Raw genomic sequence first — 15,548 nt, 5'->3', positions numbered from 1 at the left:
GTCACCACGTACTCACGCGCATGATCTACTGACGGGGACGCCTCCCGACCTCGCTGCCACCGATGGGACAAGCTCATCACGATGCCGCTCGGGGGACAGTGCAGGCCTGCTCAGCGAGACTGCGGAGCCGCAGACGCCCCGAGGGCCCGTGGCTGACCCCTCTCGCAGGATTACCTGGCCTTCATCGGCAGCCGCTGACCACTGCCGTGGACACTCGATATTCGCGGGCCTCCGCCGTTAACACCATCCCACAGGCGCTTTTGTGGGCGATGCAACAACGGTGAGAAGGGGGCGTTTCTCCATCCCAACCTTTGATACTGAATCCTGTGATCCTGCAGGCCCTCTGTGGGGCCAGTTGCCTCTGGAACCCCAGCAGTGGCGGAGTTCTAGAAGCCATTCACGCCGAAGACAGATCTTGAGAAACCACGTTCAAAGCCCCATTTGGGCTACTGTGGGGCAGAAAGTGGAGTCCCCCATCAACTCGGGGCACCAACAGCTTATCATCTAGTGGGAAATTGCAAAGGGGACGCAGGCAGGGCCTCTTCTAAGTGCGGGTGCCCCTCCCGCCGCCCCAGCTGTGTCCTCCCAGGGGGACGAGCCAGTGACACAAGGATCAGCGAGCACTGGCGGCTGCCACACCGGGAAGCCGCTCCGCCGCCGACAAACTCCTCCCTGACCCTCCACCGCTGCGTCCACTCACAGCGGGCCGGACTGGGAGCCATGGGACTGAGCCGCTGAGAGAATGGGGCATGAATGGAAACCACACCCGTGAAAGCCCTTCCGGAGACAGCATCACTATGCCACGAGGCCCCGGGGCCTTGTCACCCCAGTCCCCGACTGGAAGGCAGCCTGGAAGGGGCCCCGCAGAGCAGAGCCGTGTAAGCAACCTGTGGTGCCTGCACCCACGCTCTGCGACGTTCCCTGGACCTGCCTGTGATGTTGGGAAACACGCATCGTGTTTTCTTTTTCACAGATGAGCTTTCGTAAATTTTACTATAATTCTGTCAATTTACGCCGACAGCAAAGTGACCCAGGAGCACGTCTAAACACACTCTCTTTCTCACAGTGTCTTTCATCATGCTCCCTCCCAAGTGACTGGACACAGTTCCCTGGGCTATACAGCAGGGCCTCACTGCCTAACCTTTCTTAATGTAACACTTTGCATCCATGAACCCCAAGCTCCCAGTGCAGCCCACTCCCTCCCCTCTCCCCTTTGGCAGCCCGTCTGCTGTCCGTGTCCCTTACAGATCAGATCCGTCCCTGACGGTGGACCAGTGTGAACTGTGTCTGCAGACCCCACAAACACCGTGTGCTCTGGGCAAGCTCCCTTTCTCCGCCACACAGGGCTAGCCCCCCTTCCACGCCATGATGCTCCCCACGAGGCCTCCACTGAAGCCAGAGGCCACCAGATGCAGAGAAGAGCCTTCTCCGCACCTGCCACGAAGGCCCTGGTTTAAGACACATCATTTAAAATGCATTTTAGACATGTTTCGTCCTGGGTGGTCATTTTACCTGTATTTTGAGGGTCAGCTATGTGTTGGTGATCCGTTTTTTCAAGCCTTCAGAAAGCTCAGGCTCCTTGACAGTGTTGGAGAGGACAGGGCACAGCTGGGCATGGACCCCATGTCCTTGACTCCAGAACCCAGGCTCCAGACCATCATGACCACCAGTGGACTGAGGCCCCTCGTCCTGCTGGGGTGTCGGGGAGCGGACCCCGACCTTGAGAGAGAAGCAGGATGTCAGGGAAGGGCAGGAGAGATGAGAGAGCAAGGCTGTTCTGAGGAGCCCTGCAGGGAAGAGGTGCAGCCCCCCAGCCAGGGGAGGACCTTGCCTGCAGGAGTTTCCATCTGGTTCTGAGACAGAGCAGGTGTCTGTGCTGCCCGGGCTGAAGTCAAATGTTTCTGCCCCACTGATGCTTTATTTTATTTTCGAATTTTTTTTTTGCCACGCCCGTGGCATGCGGAACTTCGGGGGCCAGGGATCAAACCCTCACCATAGCGGTGACCCGAGCCTCAGCAGTGACAACACTGGACCCTTAACCCGCTAGGCCACCAGGAAACTCCTGATTTTATTTTTGAATAAGATGTTTTTCCCTTCCCTCCATGCACTCGGTCAGCGTGTGTCTCTCTCCACTTCCGAGGCTCCCATCTGCCACTTTCTTCCACACCCGAACCCCCAGAGCTGATCGCCGACTCCGCATCGGCTCCTGGGGAGCCCCGACAGAGGCCGGGGCGTGGGTGGTCTCCCAGGCGCGTGCACACCCTGCGCAGAGGCCAGGCCTCACCCGCGGTCATGTCTCTTGCAGATTATCGGGACCATTCCTCTGCTGCCGAGTCCGGGGCCGGCCGGCCAAGCGGCCAGCGGCGCGCAGGGCCTTCAGGTGCAGCCCATCACCCCCCAGCTCCTGACCAACGCTCAGGGCCAGATCATCGCCACCGTCATCGGGAACCAGATCCTGCCCGTGATCAACACCCAGGGCATCACGCTGTCCCCCATCAAGCCCGGCCAGCAGGTAAAGGCTCCTGTCCCGGCAGCCGTGGCTCCCAGGACACCGCTCCTTACCTCCCTTCTTCTGTTTGGGCTCAACTGATGAAAAGTCACTTTTAAATTGGAAAGTACTGAATCCCAGCAATCCTAACACGTCAGTACCTATTTTTTAAAAAGCAAGTAACTTTATTTTTCATTCTTAGTGAGTATGAGTGATAACTAAACAGCTCCCAATCTAAAAACATGAATGCATTCAGTTATAACAGAGACGATGGCCTAAAATTCAATAGGTATGTTCTTATTTATCTCTGCTTATGATACCTAATTTTCAGTCAATTCTAAAAGGTATCAAGAAGACCCTTGATGTCTTAAGCATAAATAAGAAACAAACTATTACACACCAAGAGATCGAACTTGATCAAGCACTTCCTGTGTATTATGCGCAGGGCTGGGTACACAGCACTGAAAAAGAGAGACATGGTTCCTGACCTCATGGAGCTTCTGGTTAATTGCTGTCCTCAATAACCCTTTCTGGATGACCCACTGTATAGCAGGCCCTGCCAGATGCTAAGAAACAGGGGTGAGAGACTGACACTTCCTGGTTTCAAGAAGCTGGTTGTCTTGCAGAAAACACAGATGCATAAGCAGAGCCCCCGTGTGCAACAGAAGAGAAAGTTCTGGGCTGGAAGGGAGTCTCATCACAGAGATGAGAGGGACCAAGTTTGTCCAGGGAGTTTTGAGTCTTGACAGAGAAGATGGTTTGGGTACTGAGTCTTGACGGATGCGTAGGAGTCAAGCAGGTGAGAGATGGATCCACAATATTGCAGGCAGTGGTCCAGCAGGCAGGAGGCAGGGGGTGTGCAGGAGGAGAGAGTGTTAAGAAATGAGAGGGAGTTCCTGCTGTGGCACAGCGGAAATGAATCCGGCTGGGAACCATGAGGTTGCGGGTTCGATCCCCTGGCCTCACTCAGTGGGTTAAGGATCCGGCATTGCCAAGAGCTGTGGTGTAGGTTGGCAGCTGTAGCTCCGGATTGGACCCCTAGCCTGGGAACCTCCACATGCCTCAGGTGCGGCCCTAAAAAGCCAAAAAAAAAAAAAAAAAAAAAAAAAAAGAAGGGAGAGGAAGGTTCCTGGGATTGGAACATAGACGGAGTCATAGAAAGGGCTTCCTAATCGAGCTGAAAAGGACACACTTGGTGTGACCCTGAACACATCAGGCGCATCTTGACACAGGACACAGCAGGACCTGCTTCACAGAGCAGTGGGGACGAGGAAGCGGGTGCCACAGGTGAAGCGGTCAGAATAGTGCCGACCAGTAAGCACTCACACAGTCACCGCGACGGTGACATGGTGGTTTACCCCGCACCCCGGGAACCAGTGAGGGGGATCTAAGGAGGGGGATGGTAGGCGGCTTCATTTTTCCAGAGACCAACTCTGGCAGCAAATGGAAGTTGAACTGAAAAGGTGAAACGTCTACTGTATACAAACCATTCAGGAGACGAGAGTGAGACACAAATCAGAAAGTGGGAGGGCGAGCCTGTGCTGAATCTGCGCGTCGGGAATTACAGCTGAGCTCGGGAGGGGCGAGCTGGACCTGAGAGTCACAGGTGATCTGTGGCAGCTGCAAACAAGTGAGGTGGACAGAGAAGGCACCGGGAGCAGGAGGAGAAGGGAGAGCAGAGGAAGCACGGGGAGCAGGAGGAGGAAGGAGGCCCAGGGAATCGCCTCGCGAAACACCAGCTTTTAGGGATGGAGGAGGCAGCCAGAGAGAGAAGAAACGGTCAGGTAAGTAGGAGAGGAGCCCAGAAGGGGGAAGACTTCACATCCAGCAGGTTAAAAAGCAGGAAGTAGACACAGTGTCAAATGCTGCAGAGGTGAAACCAGGTAAAGTGATGGAGAAACATCACTTCTATTTTTTTTTTCTTTTTTTTGTTTTTTTAGGGCCACACCTGTGGCCTATGGAAGTGCCCAGGCTAGGGGCTGAATCAGAGCTGCAGCTGCCAGCCTGTACCACAGCCACAACGATGCCAGATCCAAGCCAGATCTACAACCTACATGGCAGCTCACAGCAACGCTGGATCCTTAACCCACTGAGCAAGGCCAAGGATTGAACCTGATTTTATTTTATTTTGTTTTATTTGCACATAGATTATATTTTTTTAAATTACTCAATGAATTTATTACATCTATAGTTGTACAATGATCATCGCAACCAAATTTTATCGCATTTCCATCCCAAACCCTCAGTTCATCCCCCCACCCCCCAAACTGTCTCCTTTGGAAACCATAAGTTTTTCAAAGTCTATGAGTCAGCTTCTGTTCTGCAAAGAAGTTCATTGTGTCCTTTTTTCAGATTCCACATGCAAATGATAGCATTTGATGCTGGTGTCTCATTGTCTGACTGACTTCGCTCAGCATGATAATTTCTAGGTCCATCCACGTTGCTAAAAATGTTTGGTATTTCCTTCCTTTCAATGGCTGAGTAATATTCCCTTGTGTATATGGACCACCTCTTCTTGAGCCACTCCTCTGTCGATGGGCATTTAGGTGGTTTCCATGTCTTGGCTGTTGCACATAGTGCTGCAGTGAACATCGGAGTACATGTGTCCTTGCGAGTCAGGGTTTTCTCTGGAGAGATGCCCAGGAGTGGGATTGCTGGGTCAAATGGGAGTTCTATTTTTAGTGTTCTGAGGCATCTCCATACTGTTTTCCACAGTGGTTGCCCCAATTTACATTCCCACCAACAGTGTGACAGGCTTCCTTTTTCTCCACACCCTCTCCAGCACTTACTGTTTGTAGACTTTTTGGTGATGGCCATTCTGGCTGGTGTGAGGTGGTACCTCCGAGTGGTTTTGATTTGCATTTCTCTGATGAGGAGTGATGTTGAACATCTTTTCATGTGTTTTTTGGCCACCCGTGTGTCTTCTTTGGAGAAATGTCTGTTTAGATCTTCTGCCCATTTTTTGATGGGGTTGTTTGTTTTTTTGGTATTGAGCTGTAAGGGGTGTTTATAAATTTTAGAGATTAATCCCTTGTCAGTCAATTCACTTGCAAATATTTTCTCCCCTTCTGTGGGTTGTCTTTTCATTTTGTTTAGGGTTTCCTTTGCTGTGCAGAAACGTTTGAGTTTAACTAAGTCCCATTCGTTTATTTGTATTGTCATTACTCTAAGAGGTGGATCTGAGAAGATGTTGCTGTCGTTTATGTCAGAGAGTGTTTGGCCTATGTCTTCCTCTAAGAGTTTTATAGTGTCTGGTCTTATATCTAGGTGTTTAATCCATTTGGAGTTTATTTTTGTGTATGGTGTTAGGGAGTGTTCTAATTTCATTCTTTTACATGTGGCTGTCCAGTTTTCCCAGCACCATTATTGAACAGGCTGTCTCTTCTTGAACCCGCATCCTTGAGGATTCTAGTCATGCTCTTAACACACTGAGCCACCGTGGGAACTCCCAGTTCTTCCAGTTCTTTGTTGTAATGTTCTAAAGTCTGTATCAGCTCTGAAACATTTTGAAACAAGCACCCCTGTGACCTGGGTGTGTTGAGAAGCTGGAAGGTGCAGTAACAAAGGAAGGGGTGGAAAGGAAAGATGAAGACCCTTGGTGAGTGTGTGACAGAGGATGTGGTTTCATGAGCTGCTGGGAGGCGGTATTATGCAAAGCCTTTAGCAGGGAAATAAAATACAAAGGAAAAGGGAAGAAGAAGACACTGATTCATCATTCATCTGCAGCAAAGCAGATGCCATCTTCCAGAGACCTCAGCCACAGCCTCCGATTTGGCTTCTGACCCAACCATGAATACCACTCGTTCTTGGTGGCACTCAAAGGCGATGCTTGGAAAAGCCACTTGTTGGTTTGATGACTACTTAAAAATCTGTTTAATAGCAATGCTGATTATTGACCACCTATTTCGGGCCCGGAACCTGGAAGCTAGGCTGGTGGACATGAGCCCTTTCTTCGTGGAGTTTACAGTCCAGCAAGGGAGATGCACATTCATCAAAGACTGGTCCAAATATGTGCCTGAGATCTGTAATAAGTGCCACATGGGAGCAGTGAGGGGAGCAGGGGAGTGTCCAGCAAGAGGACCTCCTCCAGTGAGGGGCCGACACCAGGAAAACCAAGACAGAGCCGAGCACACGTCCCTCCCAGAGGCTGACACCACCTCCCAGTCTTGCTGGTTCTCGCTGGGAATCTGAACCGCTGCCTGGGGAACCAAGGTCCCCACCGTCCTTCTCTTCCTCAGCTTGCTCTCAGGTAGGGGACAGTCGCTGCCCAACTGTCATGAGGAATTCCAGCAGAAGGGATTAAGATGGCGGAATAGAAGGACTAGAGCTCAACTTCTCTCCTAAAAACAACAAAATTCACAACTAAAGGCTGAGCATTCTTCAACCAAAAGGAATGGAAACCTTAAAAAAGATATCCTACTCCAGAAGACAAAGAGGAGTTCACATCAAGAGGTAAGAGGGCAATTACGTGATATAAGCAACCCCATACCTCCTGGGTGGGAAGCCCCACAGACTGGAAACTAACTGGTTCACAGAGACGCACCTACAGGAGTGAGAGTTCTGAGCCCCACATCAAACCCTCACGTGTGGGGATCTGGCACGGGGAGAAAGAGCCCCAGAGCATCTGGCATTGAAGGCCTGTGGGGCTTGTGCGGAGGAGCTCCGCAGGACTGGGGGGAAACAGAGACCCCATTCTTAAAAGGCACACAGAGACTTTCACGTGCACTGGGTCCCAGGGCATAGTGAGGTCTCCATAGGAATCTGGGTCAAACCTGACTGCAGTTTTTGGAGGACATCCTGGGAAAACAGGGGTAAACGTGGCTTGTTGTGAGGGAAGGTCATTGGAAGCAAAGCTCTCAGGAATGTTCATCAGCAGTGCCTTTCTCTGGAGGGGGCCATTTTGGGAAAATCTGGCCCTACCCGTCAGCCAGCCGCTGAGAAGCCCCAGGGCAAACAACAATCCAGGTGGGATCGTAGCCCCACCCGTCAGTAAACAGGCTACCTAAAGACCCCCCAGGCACACAGCCTCCTCTAATCTCACCCAGAGACAAAGCACCACCCACCAGAGGAATAGGAATAAGCCCCATCCACCAGTGGGCAGGCACCAGTCCCTCCCTGTGAGGAAGCCTACAGCAAGGCCCCATACCTACTTCAGCCACAAGGGGGGCAGACATCAGAAACAAGAGAGGCTATTACTCTATTATCTATAAAAAGGTCACCACACTAAAAACCTATAAAAATGAAAAGACAGAGAACTATAACTCAGATGAGGGAGAAAGAAGAAACCCCAGAAAGTCAGCTAAGTGATCAGGAGATTCTCAGCCTCCAGGAAAAAGACTTTACACTGTTGATGCTGAAGATGATGCAAGACATTGGAAATAAACTGGAGGCAAAGATGGATAACTTACAGGAAACACTGAGCAAAGAGATACAAGATATAAAACTTAAGCAAGAAGAGATGCAAAATATGATAACTGAAATAAAAATTCATTAGAAGCAGCCAACAGCAGAATACAGGAGGCAGAAGAACGAATAAGTGAGGTGGAGGACAGGCTAGTGGAAATCACTGATGGGGAACAGAAAAGAGAAAAAAGATTGAAAACAAACGAAGAGAGTCTCAGGGAACTCTGGGACAACGTTAAATGCACCAACATCTGTATTATAGGGGTGCCAGAAGGAGAAGAGACAGAGAAATGCACAGAAAAAATATTTGAATAGATAGTAGCCAAAAGCTTCCCTAAAATGGGAGAGGAACCACTCGCTCAAATCCAGGAAGCACAACAAGTGCCATGTAAAATAAACCCAAGGAGGAACACCCTGAAACATATTAATCAAACTGACCAAAATTAAAGGCAAAGAGAAAATATTGAAAGCAGCTAGGGAAAAGAAACAAATAACATACAAGGGAGCCCCGATGAGGCTATTGGCAGATTTTCAGCAGAAAACTCTGCAGGCCAGAAGGGAGTGGCATGATATACTTAATGTGATGAAAGGAAAAAAACCTCTAACCAAGATTACTTTACCCAACAAGGCTCTCATTCAGATTTGAAGGAGAAAGCAAAAGATTTACAGATAAGCAAAAGCTAAGAGAATTCAGCAACACTAAACCAGCCTTACAACAAATACTAAAGGAACTTCTCTAGGCAGAAAAGAAAAGGCAGCAACAGGGAACAAAGATACCACAGATGACAAGGCTCACCAGTAAAGGCATATATACAGTAAAGATATGAAATCATCCATGTACAATTATACCACCAAAATCAGAAATCATGAGAAGAGGAGGGTAAACATGCAGGACACTGGAGATGCACTTGCAATTAAGAGACCAACAACTTAAAAGAATCTCATATATACATATAGACTCTTATATCAAAACTTAAGAATAACTGCAAACCAAAAATCTACAATTGATACACAAACAAAGAAAAATAAACTCAAATACAACACTAAAGATAGTCATCAAACCAGAAGAGGAGAGAACAAGAAAAGAAGGGAAGAAAAAAAGAGCAACAAAAACAAATCCAAAGCAATTAATAAAATGACATTAAGAACATACATATCAATAATGAAATAAACGCCCCAACCAAAAGACATAGACTGGCTGAATGGATACAAAAACAAGACCCATATATATGCTGTCTTGTTCAAGAGACCCACTTCACTTCTAGGGACACATACAAGTTGAAAGTGAGAGGATGGAAGAAAATATCTCATGCAAACGGGAATCAAAAGAAAGCTGGAGTAGCAATACTCATATCAGGCAAAATAGACTTTAAAATGAAGAATATTTTAAGAGACAAGGAAGGTCACTACATAATGATCAAAGGATCAATCCAAGAAGAAGATATAACAATTTTAACTATCTATGCATCCAACATAGGTTCACCACAATATATAAAGCAACTTCTAACAACCTTAAAAGGACAAATCGACAATAACACAATCATAGTGGAGGATTTTAACACCCCACTTACAGCAATGGACAGATCATCCAGACAGAAAATCAATAAGGAAACACAGGACCTGAATGAATCATTAGACCAGATGGACTTAATAGATATTTACAGGACATTCCATCCAAAAGCAACAGAATATGCATTCTTCTCAAGTGCACATGGAACATTCTCTAAGATTGATCACATCTTGGGCTATAAATCAAGCCTCGGTAACTTTAAGAAAACTGAAATCATATCAAGCATCTTTTCTGACCACAATGCTATACAACTGGAAATCAACAACAAGAAAAAAGCTGCAAAAAACACAAACACGTGGAGACTCAACAACATGCTACTAAACAACCAATGGATCACTGAAGAAATCAAAGAGGAAATTAAAAAATACCTAGAAGCAAATGACAAGGAAGATACGACACTCTAAAACCTATGGGATGCAGCAAAAGCCGTTCTAAGAGGAAAGTTTATAGCAACACAAGCCCACCTCAGGCAATAAGAAAAAGCTCAAATAAACAAGCTAACTTTACATCTAAAGCAGCTTGAGAGAGAAGAACATACAAGACCTAAAGTTAGTAGAAGGAAAGAAATCATAAAGATCAGAGCAGAAATCAATGAAATGGAAACAAAACCATAGAAAAGATGAATGAAACGAAAAGCTGGTTCTTTGAAAAGATCAACAAAATTGATAAACCCTTAGCCAGACTTCTTAAGAAAAAAAGAGAGAGGACTCAAATCAATAAAAGTAGAAATGAAAAAGGAGAAGTAACAACGGACATCACAGAAATACGAAGGATCATGAGGCATTCCGCCCCCTCCCTACCTCCCTCCTGCTTCCTTTTACTATTTACAAAATTCCATTGGAGTCTCAACCTTCTAAATAGTTCCCCCCAAAAAGGCAAGGTTCTCTGTTTCATTGGCTTTTTTTTAATGGCCACACCTGTGGCATATGGAAGTTCCGAGGCCAAGGGTCAAATCAGAGCTGCAGTGCCAGGCCTATGCCACAGCCACAGTCATGCCAGATCCAAGCCGCATCTGTACCCTACACTGTGGCAGTGCTGGATCCTTAACCCCTGAGTGAGACCAGGGATCGAGTCTGAATCTTCTTGGACACTCCGTCAGGTTATTAACCAGCTGAGCCACAAGGGGAGCTTCTCAGTGGCTTTTTAATCTGTTCAAACTTTGGTTCAACATTATCGCAAAGGGGAAAAATGAGATCATCCTCCTTTCATACAGTCTGCTACAAACTACCTGTCAGCACAGCCAAGTTGTAAATTGCCAAAAAGGTGATGCATTAATTAGCATAAAGAGCTCTCACTCTCACCTTGCATTTCTAAGGAAGGTGTGTGGGTGACAGACTGGCTGTTACAGAAGGGGACAGCTGTGTTCGAGGTACTACGGTTATAATCCAGAAGGACCTGAGAAACAGCAAAACAGAGGCATGTGGGGCCCTGCCCCTCACCTCCTCACCCACGGCAGACATCACCCATCCATTCCCGGTCTCTCTCGAGCGCACAGACACACCTCAGAAGCTTCCTCAAGCAGCACCTGTTGGCCCCTGGAATGAAGCCTCATTACTGTGGCAGACTGTCTGGTCCTCTGCTGGGCCAACCGCTGCCGCCGTCCTCATCACGGTGGAGTCGGAGATCGGGTAACTGGGAAGAAACAGCCAGGCTCCAGGGATGTGCCTCGCAGATGCAACTCACCAGCAGCCCGGGCGGCAGGACCCTCCTTGCTGGCGGACGTGCACACACCTGGCAGGTCTGTGCTTGCTGAAAGGACACGTGGGCACAGCTGAGAAGAGTGACACGAGAACCTTCCTGACTCCTCCCGTCGCACAGGCTCCAGTGGCCCGTCCTGCTGTTCAGGGCTCGCGTGCCGTGGTCTATCCAAGCCCCGGAAACCTGGACAGGGAAAGGAGCAGATCACGCGTCTGGTGAGAAATGGTGGGAAGGTGGTGGCAGTGGGTGACTGGTACTCCTTCTCGGCATCAGCTCTGATGGAAGCACCTTGGAATGTGCGGTACAGTTAACACGTTGGGGACTCGACAGGAATCGCTCAAGTCGGAGCCCCTGATATGAAAGCTGGGATGCTGAGGAGAGCAGGTCATAAAATGCCCAGAGTCCAAAAGGAAAAAGCTCAGAGCTGGAGGCGTCAGGAGGGTGGCCTTCAACTTTTTCTTTAACTGTTACCCTTTCCAGTGGAGAACGATGAGATGAGCAACCACTGAAAATAGAGGATTTCTACACAGTAGAGAAGTTGCTCAATTTATTTTTCACGTGATTTATGACAAATGCTTGATCTCACAAGAGCATCGCTCCAACAGTAAAACAGGTCATAAATTACAGGAGCCGAGTTCCCTAACCACACTCAGAAGGAGGCCCACGTTTATGGAGGGAAGGACGGAGCTCTCGGACCAGACGAGCTGGGTGATTCGCTTTAATGTAATAGAAGTCATTGCATCTTTAATCTTTACATCTGCCCTCCCCTAACTCAGAGAACCTGAATAAAACCTGCTCTTGATGGTGATTAATCCCAGTGATGAAAGACTGAGAACCTGTAAAGCCATCATCTGAAACGGGAACAATATTTTTTTAAAGATACAGCAGAATCGGATAGCCCTAGATATCGCTTCCATCGTGTCTCATCAGAGCTCCTCGGTGGGCAATGAGAGAAAATAAAAGTCAGGAGAAGACTAGATAAAAAGGAGAGAGAGAAAGAAGGACCTTACTGAGCGTGAAACAATCGCTGACTTCAGAAACGTGTGGTGGCGCTTGAAAGCAACCTTTTGTCCCCTCCCTAGGAATCTTCACTCCTGCGGATTACAGGGAACTGCCCCCCAAAAGTCAGAGTGCCCCAGATGCCTGGGTTTGCCCTTAGAATCCTGTGACTCTAAGTTAATGACTCCTCATGAGCAGCACAGACATCATTTTTGTGTATATTTATCCTTCCTCTAAATCCCAACAAAAATTAAGGGGAGTTTTTAGTGTCAGAAAGGAAACAGAGACATTTGAATGTGGAAAAAAATGTTACAATTTGTAAAATCAAGTATTTTTCAAAAATTAAATACCACAGCTCTAATGCTTGGAGACAGCCAGCCATGAAGGCACTCAGTTGTTCTTCAAAATGGAATCTGGGTGCTAATAGGAAGCCAATTGATTTAAATTAGCCCTCTAGAGAGTTTCCCCTGCGGCACAGTGGGCTCCGACTGCAGTGGCTTGTGGTACTGTGGAGAAAAGGGTTTGATCCCTGGCCCAGCAGAGTGGGTTAAAGGATCTGGAGTTGCTGCAGCTGCCGTGTAGGTCGAAGCTGTGGCTGGGATTTGATCCCTAGCCCAGGAACTCCTATGTGTGGTGAGTGCAGCCATAAAAAATAAAAATATAAATAGGAGTTCCCATTGTGGCTCAGTGAGTTAAGAACCCAAATAGTATCCATGAGGACTCTGGTTCGCTCCCTGGCCTCGCTCAGTGGGTTAAGGATCTGGCGTTGCCATGAGCTGTGGTGTAGGTCCCAGACACGGCTCCAATTCCACACTACCGTGACTGTGGCATAGGCTGGCAGCTGCAGCTTTGATTTAACCCCTAGCCTGGGAACTTGCATATGCTGGGCATGTGGCCCTAAAAATAGATAGATAGATAGACAGACAGACAGACAGGTAGGTAAATAGGAAAAATAAATTAGCTCTCTAAAATGCCATATGATTTTTTTTCTTGGAGCCCCCAGAATGAGATACAAATGAGGCATTTCCACCCATAGGGATTTGAAACAGTGCAGGGTTTCCTAGATGGATGAAATGCGGACCCCGGGCAAAAGAGACCTTGACCTGCCAGCCACACAGCTGGGCGTCTGCCCTCTCTGGTCTCCTCTTGTCACTCCCTGCCAAGCTCAGGTGCCAGGGCAGGCTGCCAGCAACTCTGCCCCCTGGCCTGGGAGCCCTAGCCTTTCCCACCTCCTCTGTCTGGCACACGCCCACCACTGTCCCCCCCCACCACCCCCCGTCCGGGTCCCTCCCTTGTAAGGCTTCCCTGCAGGGCCTCCTCCCTCTGCTCTCCCCGCACTCTGCTCACTGGCGTCGCACTGTGCCGTCACTGCGCGTCTAGACCTGAAGGGCAGGGGCAGACTGAGCCTCGCTCAGGACCCAGACCGCACTGGGGGCTCCCTCCATCCTGTTCAACCTAACGGCTGTAGAACCACCGCGCTGCCCTGTCTGGGGCCCCAGACCGCAGAGCCGCGCTTCCGGGGCAGCCCAGCCAGGCCCTTCCAGGGCCCCCGATGCTGTCCTCGTTCGTTTTCCAGTTTGTTCTAAATGAGCACCTGCCGGCAGCTTGGGAAGACCCTCCCACAGCCTGGATTCGCTCCTCTGTTTCCTCTGCCGGCTCCTTCCTCTCTCCCGACTCTCCCACCTCAGTGTCTCCCCTCCGTTTAATCCCTCGTTTCCTTCTCGGCTCTCAGATCTGCCTGCCCTCCCGTCATTGTCCCCGCTGAGTCCTGGTCGTGAGGCCCAGGTTTGTGGGGCGACTGCCTGGGCGTTTCCTGCCCCTGTCTCCCCAGAATCCCGCTCAGATTCTGAGTCTCCTCACGCCTCTCTTCCTCCGAAGTGCCTGGAGGGGTGACGCTGCTCTCAGCTCCTTCTCGAGGCCAGGAGCGCTTCTTCCCGTATCTACCCTCTGCAAGCAGGTGTCTGTAATGGGGCCTTACACCTAAGGCCCTTCTTCCTGCTTAGGTTAAAGTGATGTTTCAGAATCACAGAACTGAGTGGAAAGGAAACGCAGCAGGTCCCCTAAACTCTACCAAAAGGATCACTCCCTCTAGACTTTTTATTTTTTAGGGCTGCACCCATGACATATGGAGGTTCCCAGGCTAGGGGTCGAATTGGAGCTGCAGCCGCTGGCCACGGCCACAGCCACATCACCACAGCCTGGATCCTTAACCCACTGAGGGAGGCCAGGGATCGAACCTGTGTCCTCATGGATGCTGGTCAGATTCGTTTCCACTGCGCCACAACGGGATCGCCCCTCCTGACTTTTTTAAACTTTCCACAGTAATAACTAAAATCCCCCTGGGGTATCATGTTCTATATCCTCAATTTTTTTCTTTTTTTCTTTTTATGGCTGCACTTCCTGCATGTGGAGTTCCTGGGCTGGGGATGGAATCTGAGCTGCAGCTGTGACCTACGCCACGGCTGTGGCAGTGCCAGCTCCTTTAACCCGCTGCGCCAGGCCAGGGATCAAACCCGCATCTCCACAGTGGCCTGAGCCACTGCCACTGGATTCTTCACCTACTGCACCACAGCAAGAATTCCCATCCTCAGAAATGTTCAAGTATTTCAGCTGTCCTGAGGTGAACCCTAAATCTTTCAGCAAACGTAGTGCAGTTTTCCTGTCCACAGGAGAAGGAACTCCTCAGTAACAGCAAGGCATTCATCATGCCTCCTTAATTACTCAGTTCTTAAATCTGAGCTCTGGCTTCTCTTATCGAGGCATCATAAATCCACTTTCTTTACCCTTTTCCTTTTCCTAAGAGGAGCTCCTTCCAAAACCTTGTGTGTTCTCCCAGCCAGCAGCCTCAGCAGCCTCTGGGAACGTGGTAGAAGTGCAGTCTTGCGCCCCGCCCTGCACCTGCTGAACCAGACACCGTGGGGTGGGGCCAGGGATGTGTGTTTTAACAGCTCTCCAGATGATGCTGAAAGCACTCCATCCTGGGAACCACTGAGGTCATTGCTCTGCACGGTCTCATCGGGCACACAGCACAGGGGAAAATGCCAGCCAGGGCAGGGAGGCCGGCTGTGGCCCCTGCCCGCCCTTCTCCTGCTGGACGCTCAGGGTGACACTCACTGCCTCCCTGCACTGGGGCTTTGGCCTGTGGTCCATCACGGCCCTCTGACGTATTTATAAAAGCCCAGGTCGCCTCTGTTTTTTGCCGTTACATGTTTGTAGCGTTTCTCCTCTCTTCCCAAATGAATTTCTCTATGTTTAATCCCATTTGACTTTTCCTGTTTATCGGAATTGACTTTTCCAACTTGTATATCACATTCTGCTTCTGCATTTTACCCCATTTTCCAAGACTCGTCACCCCCACTTATCTTCATAACAACTGTGAATTTTATTCGA

At 49.2% G+C, this 15,548-nt stretch overlaps 1 protein-coding gene across 3 annotated transcripts in view; it reads left to right on the top strand.

Moving 5' to 3' along the window:
- POU6F2 (POU class 6 homeobox 2) overlaps positions 1–15,548 on the top strand; it is a 486,796-nt gene that overhangs the window by 446,017 nt on the left and 25,231 nt on the right. For all 3 annotated transcript variants that reach the window (XM_021079083.1, XM_013985842.2, XM_021079084.1), the window contains exon 7: positions 2,306–2,512. In XM_021079083.1, coding sequence (XP_020934742.1) covers positions 2,306–2,512 — 207 coding nt within the window. The remainder of the gene's footprint in view (positions 1–2,305; positions 2,513–15,548) is intronic.

This window comes from Sus scrofa, chromosome 18, assembly GCF_000003025.6.
Source record: "Sus scrofa isolate TJ Tabasco breed Duroc chromosome 18, Sscrofa11.1, whole genome shotgun sequence".
In the NCBI taxonomy this organism is placed as follows: Eukaryota; Metazoa; Chordata; class Mammalia; order Artiodactyla; family Suidae; genus Sus; species Sus scrofa.
The sequence above is the reverse complement of the archived record's forward strand: the minus strand, read 5'-3'. Positions and strand labels throughout refer to the sequence as shown.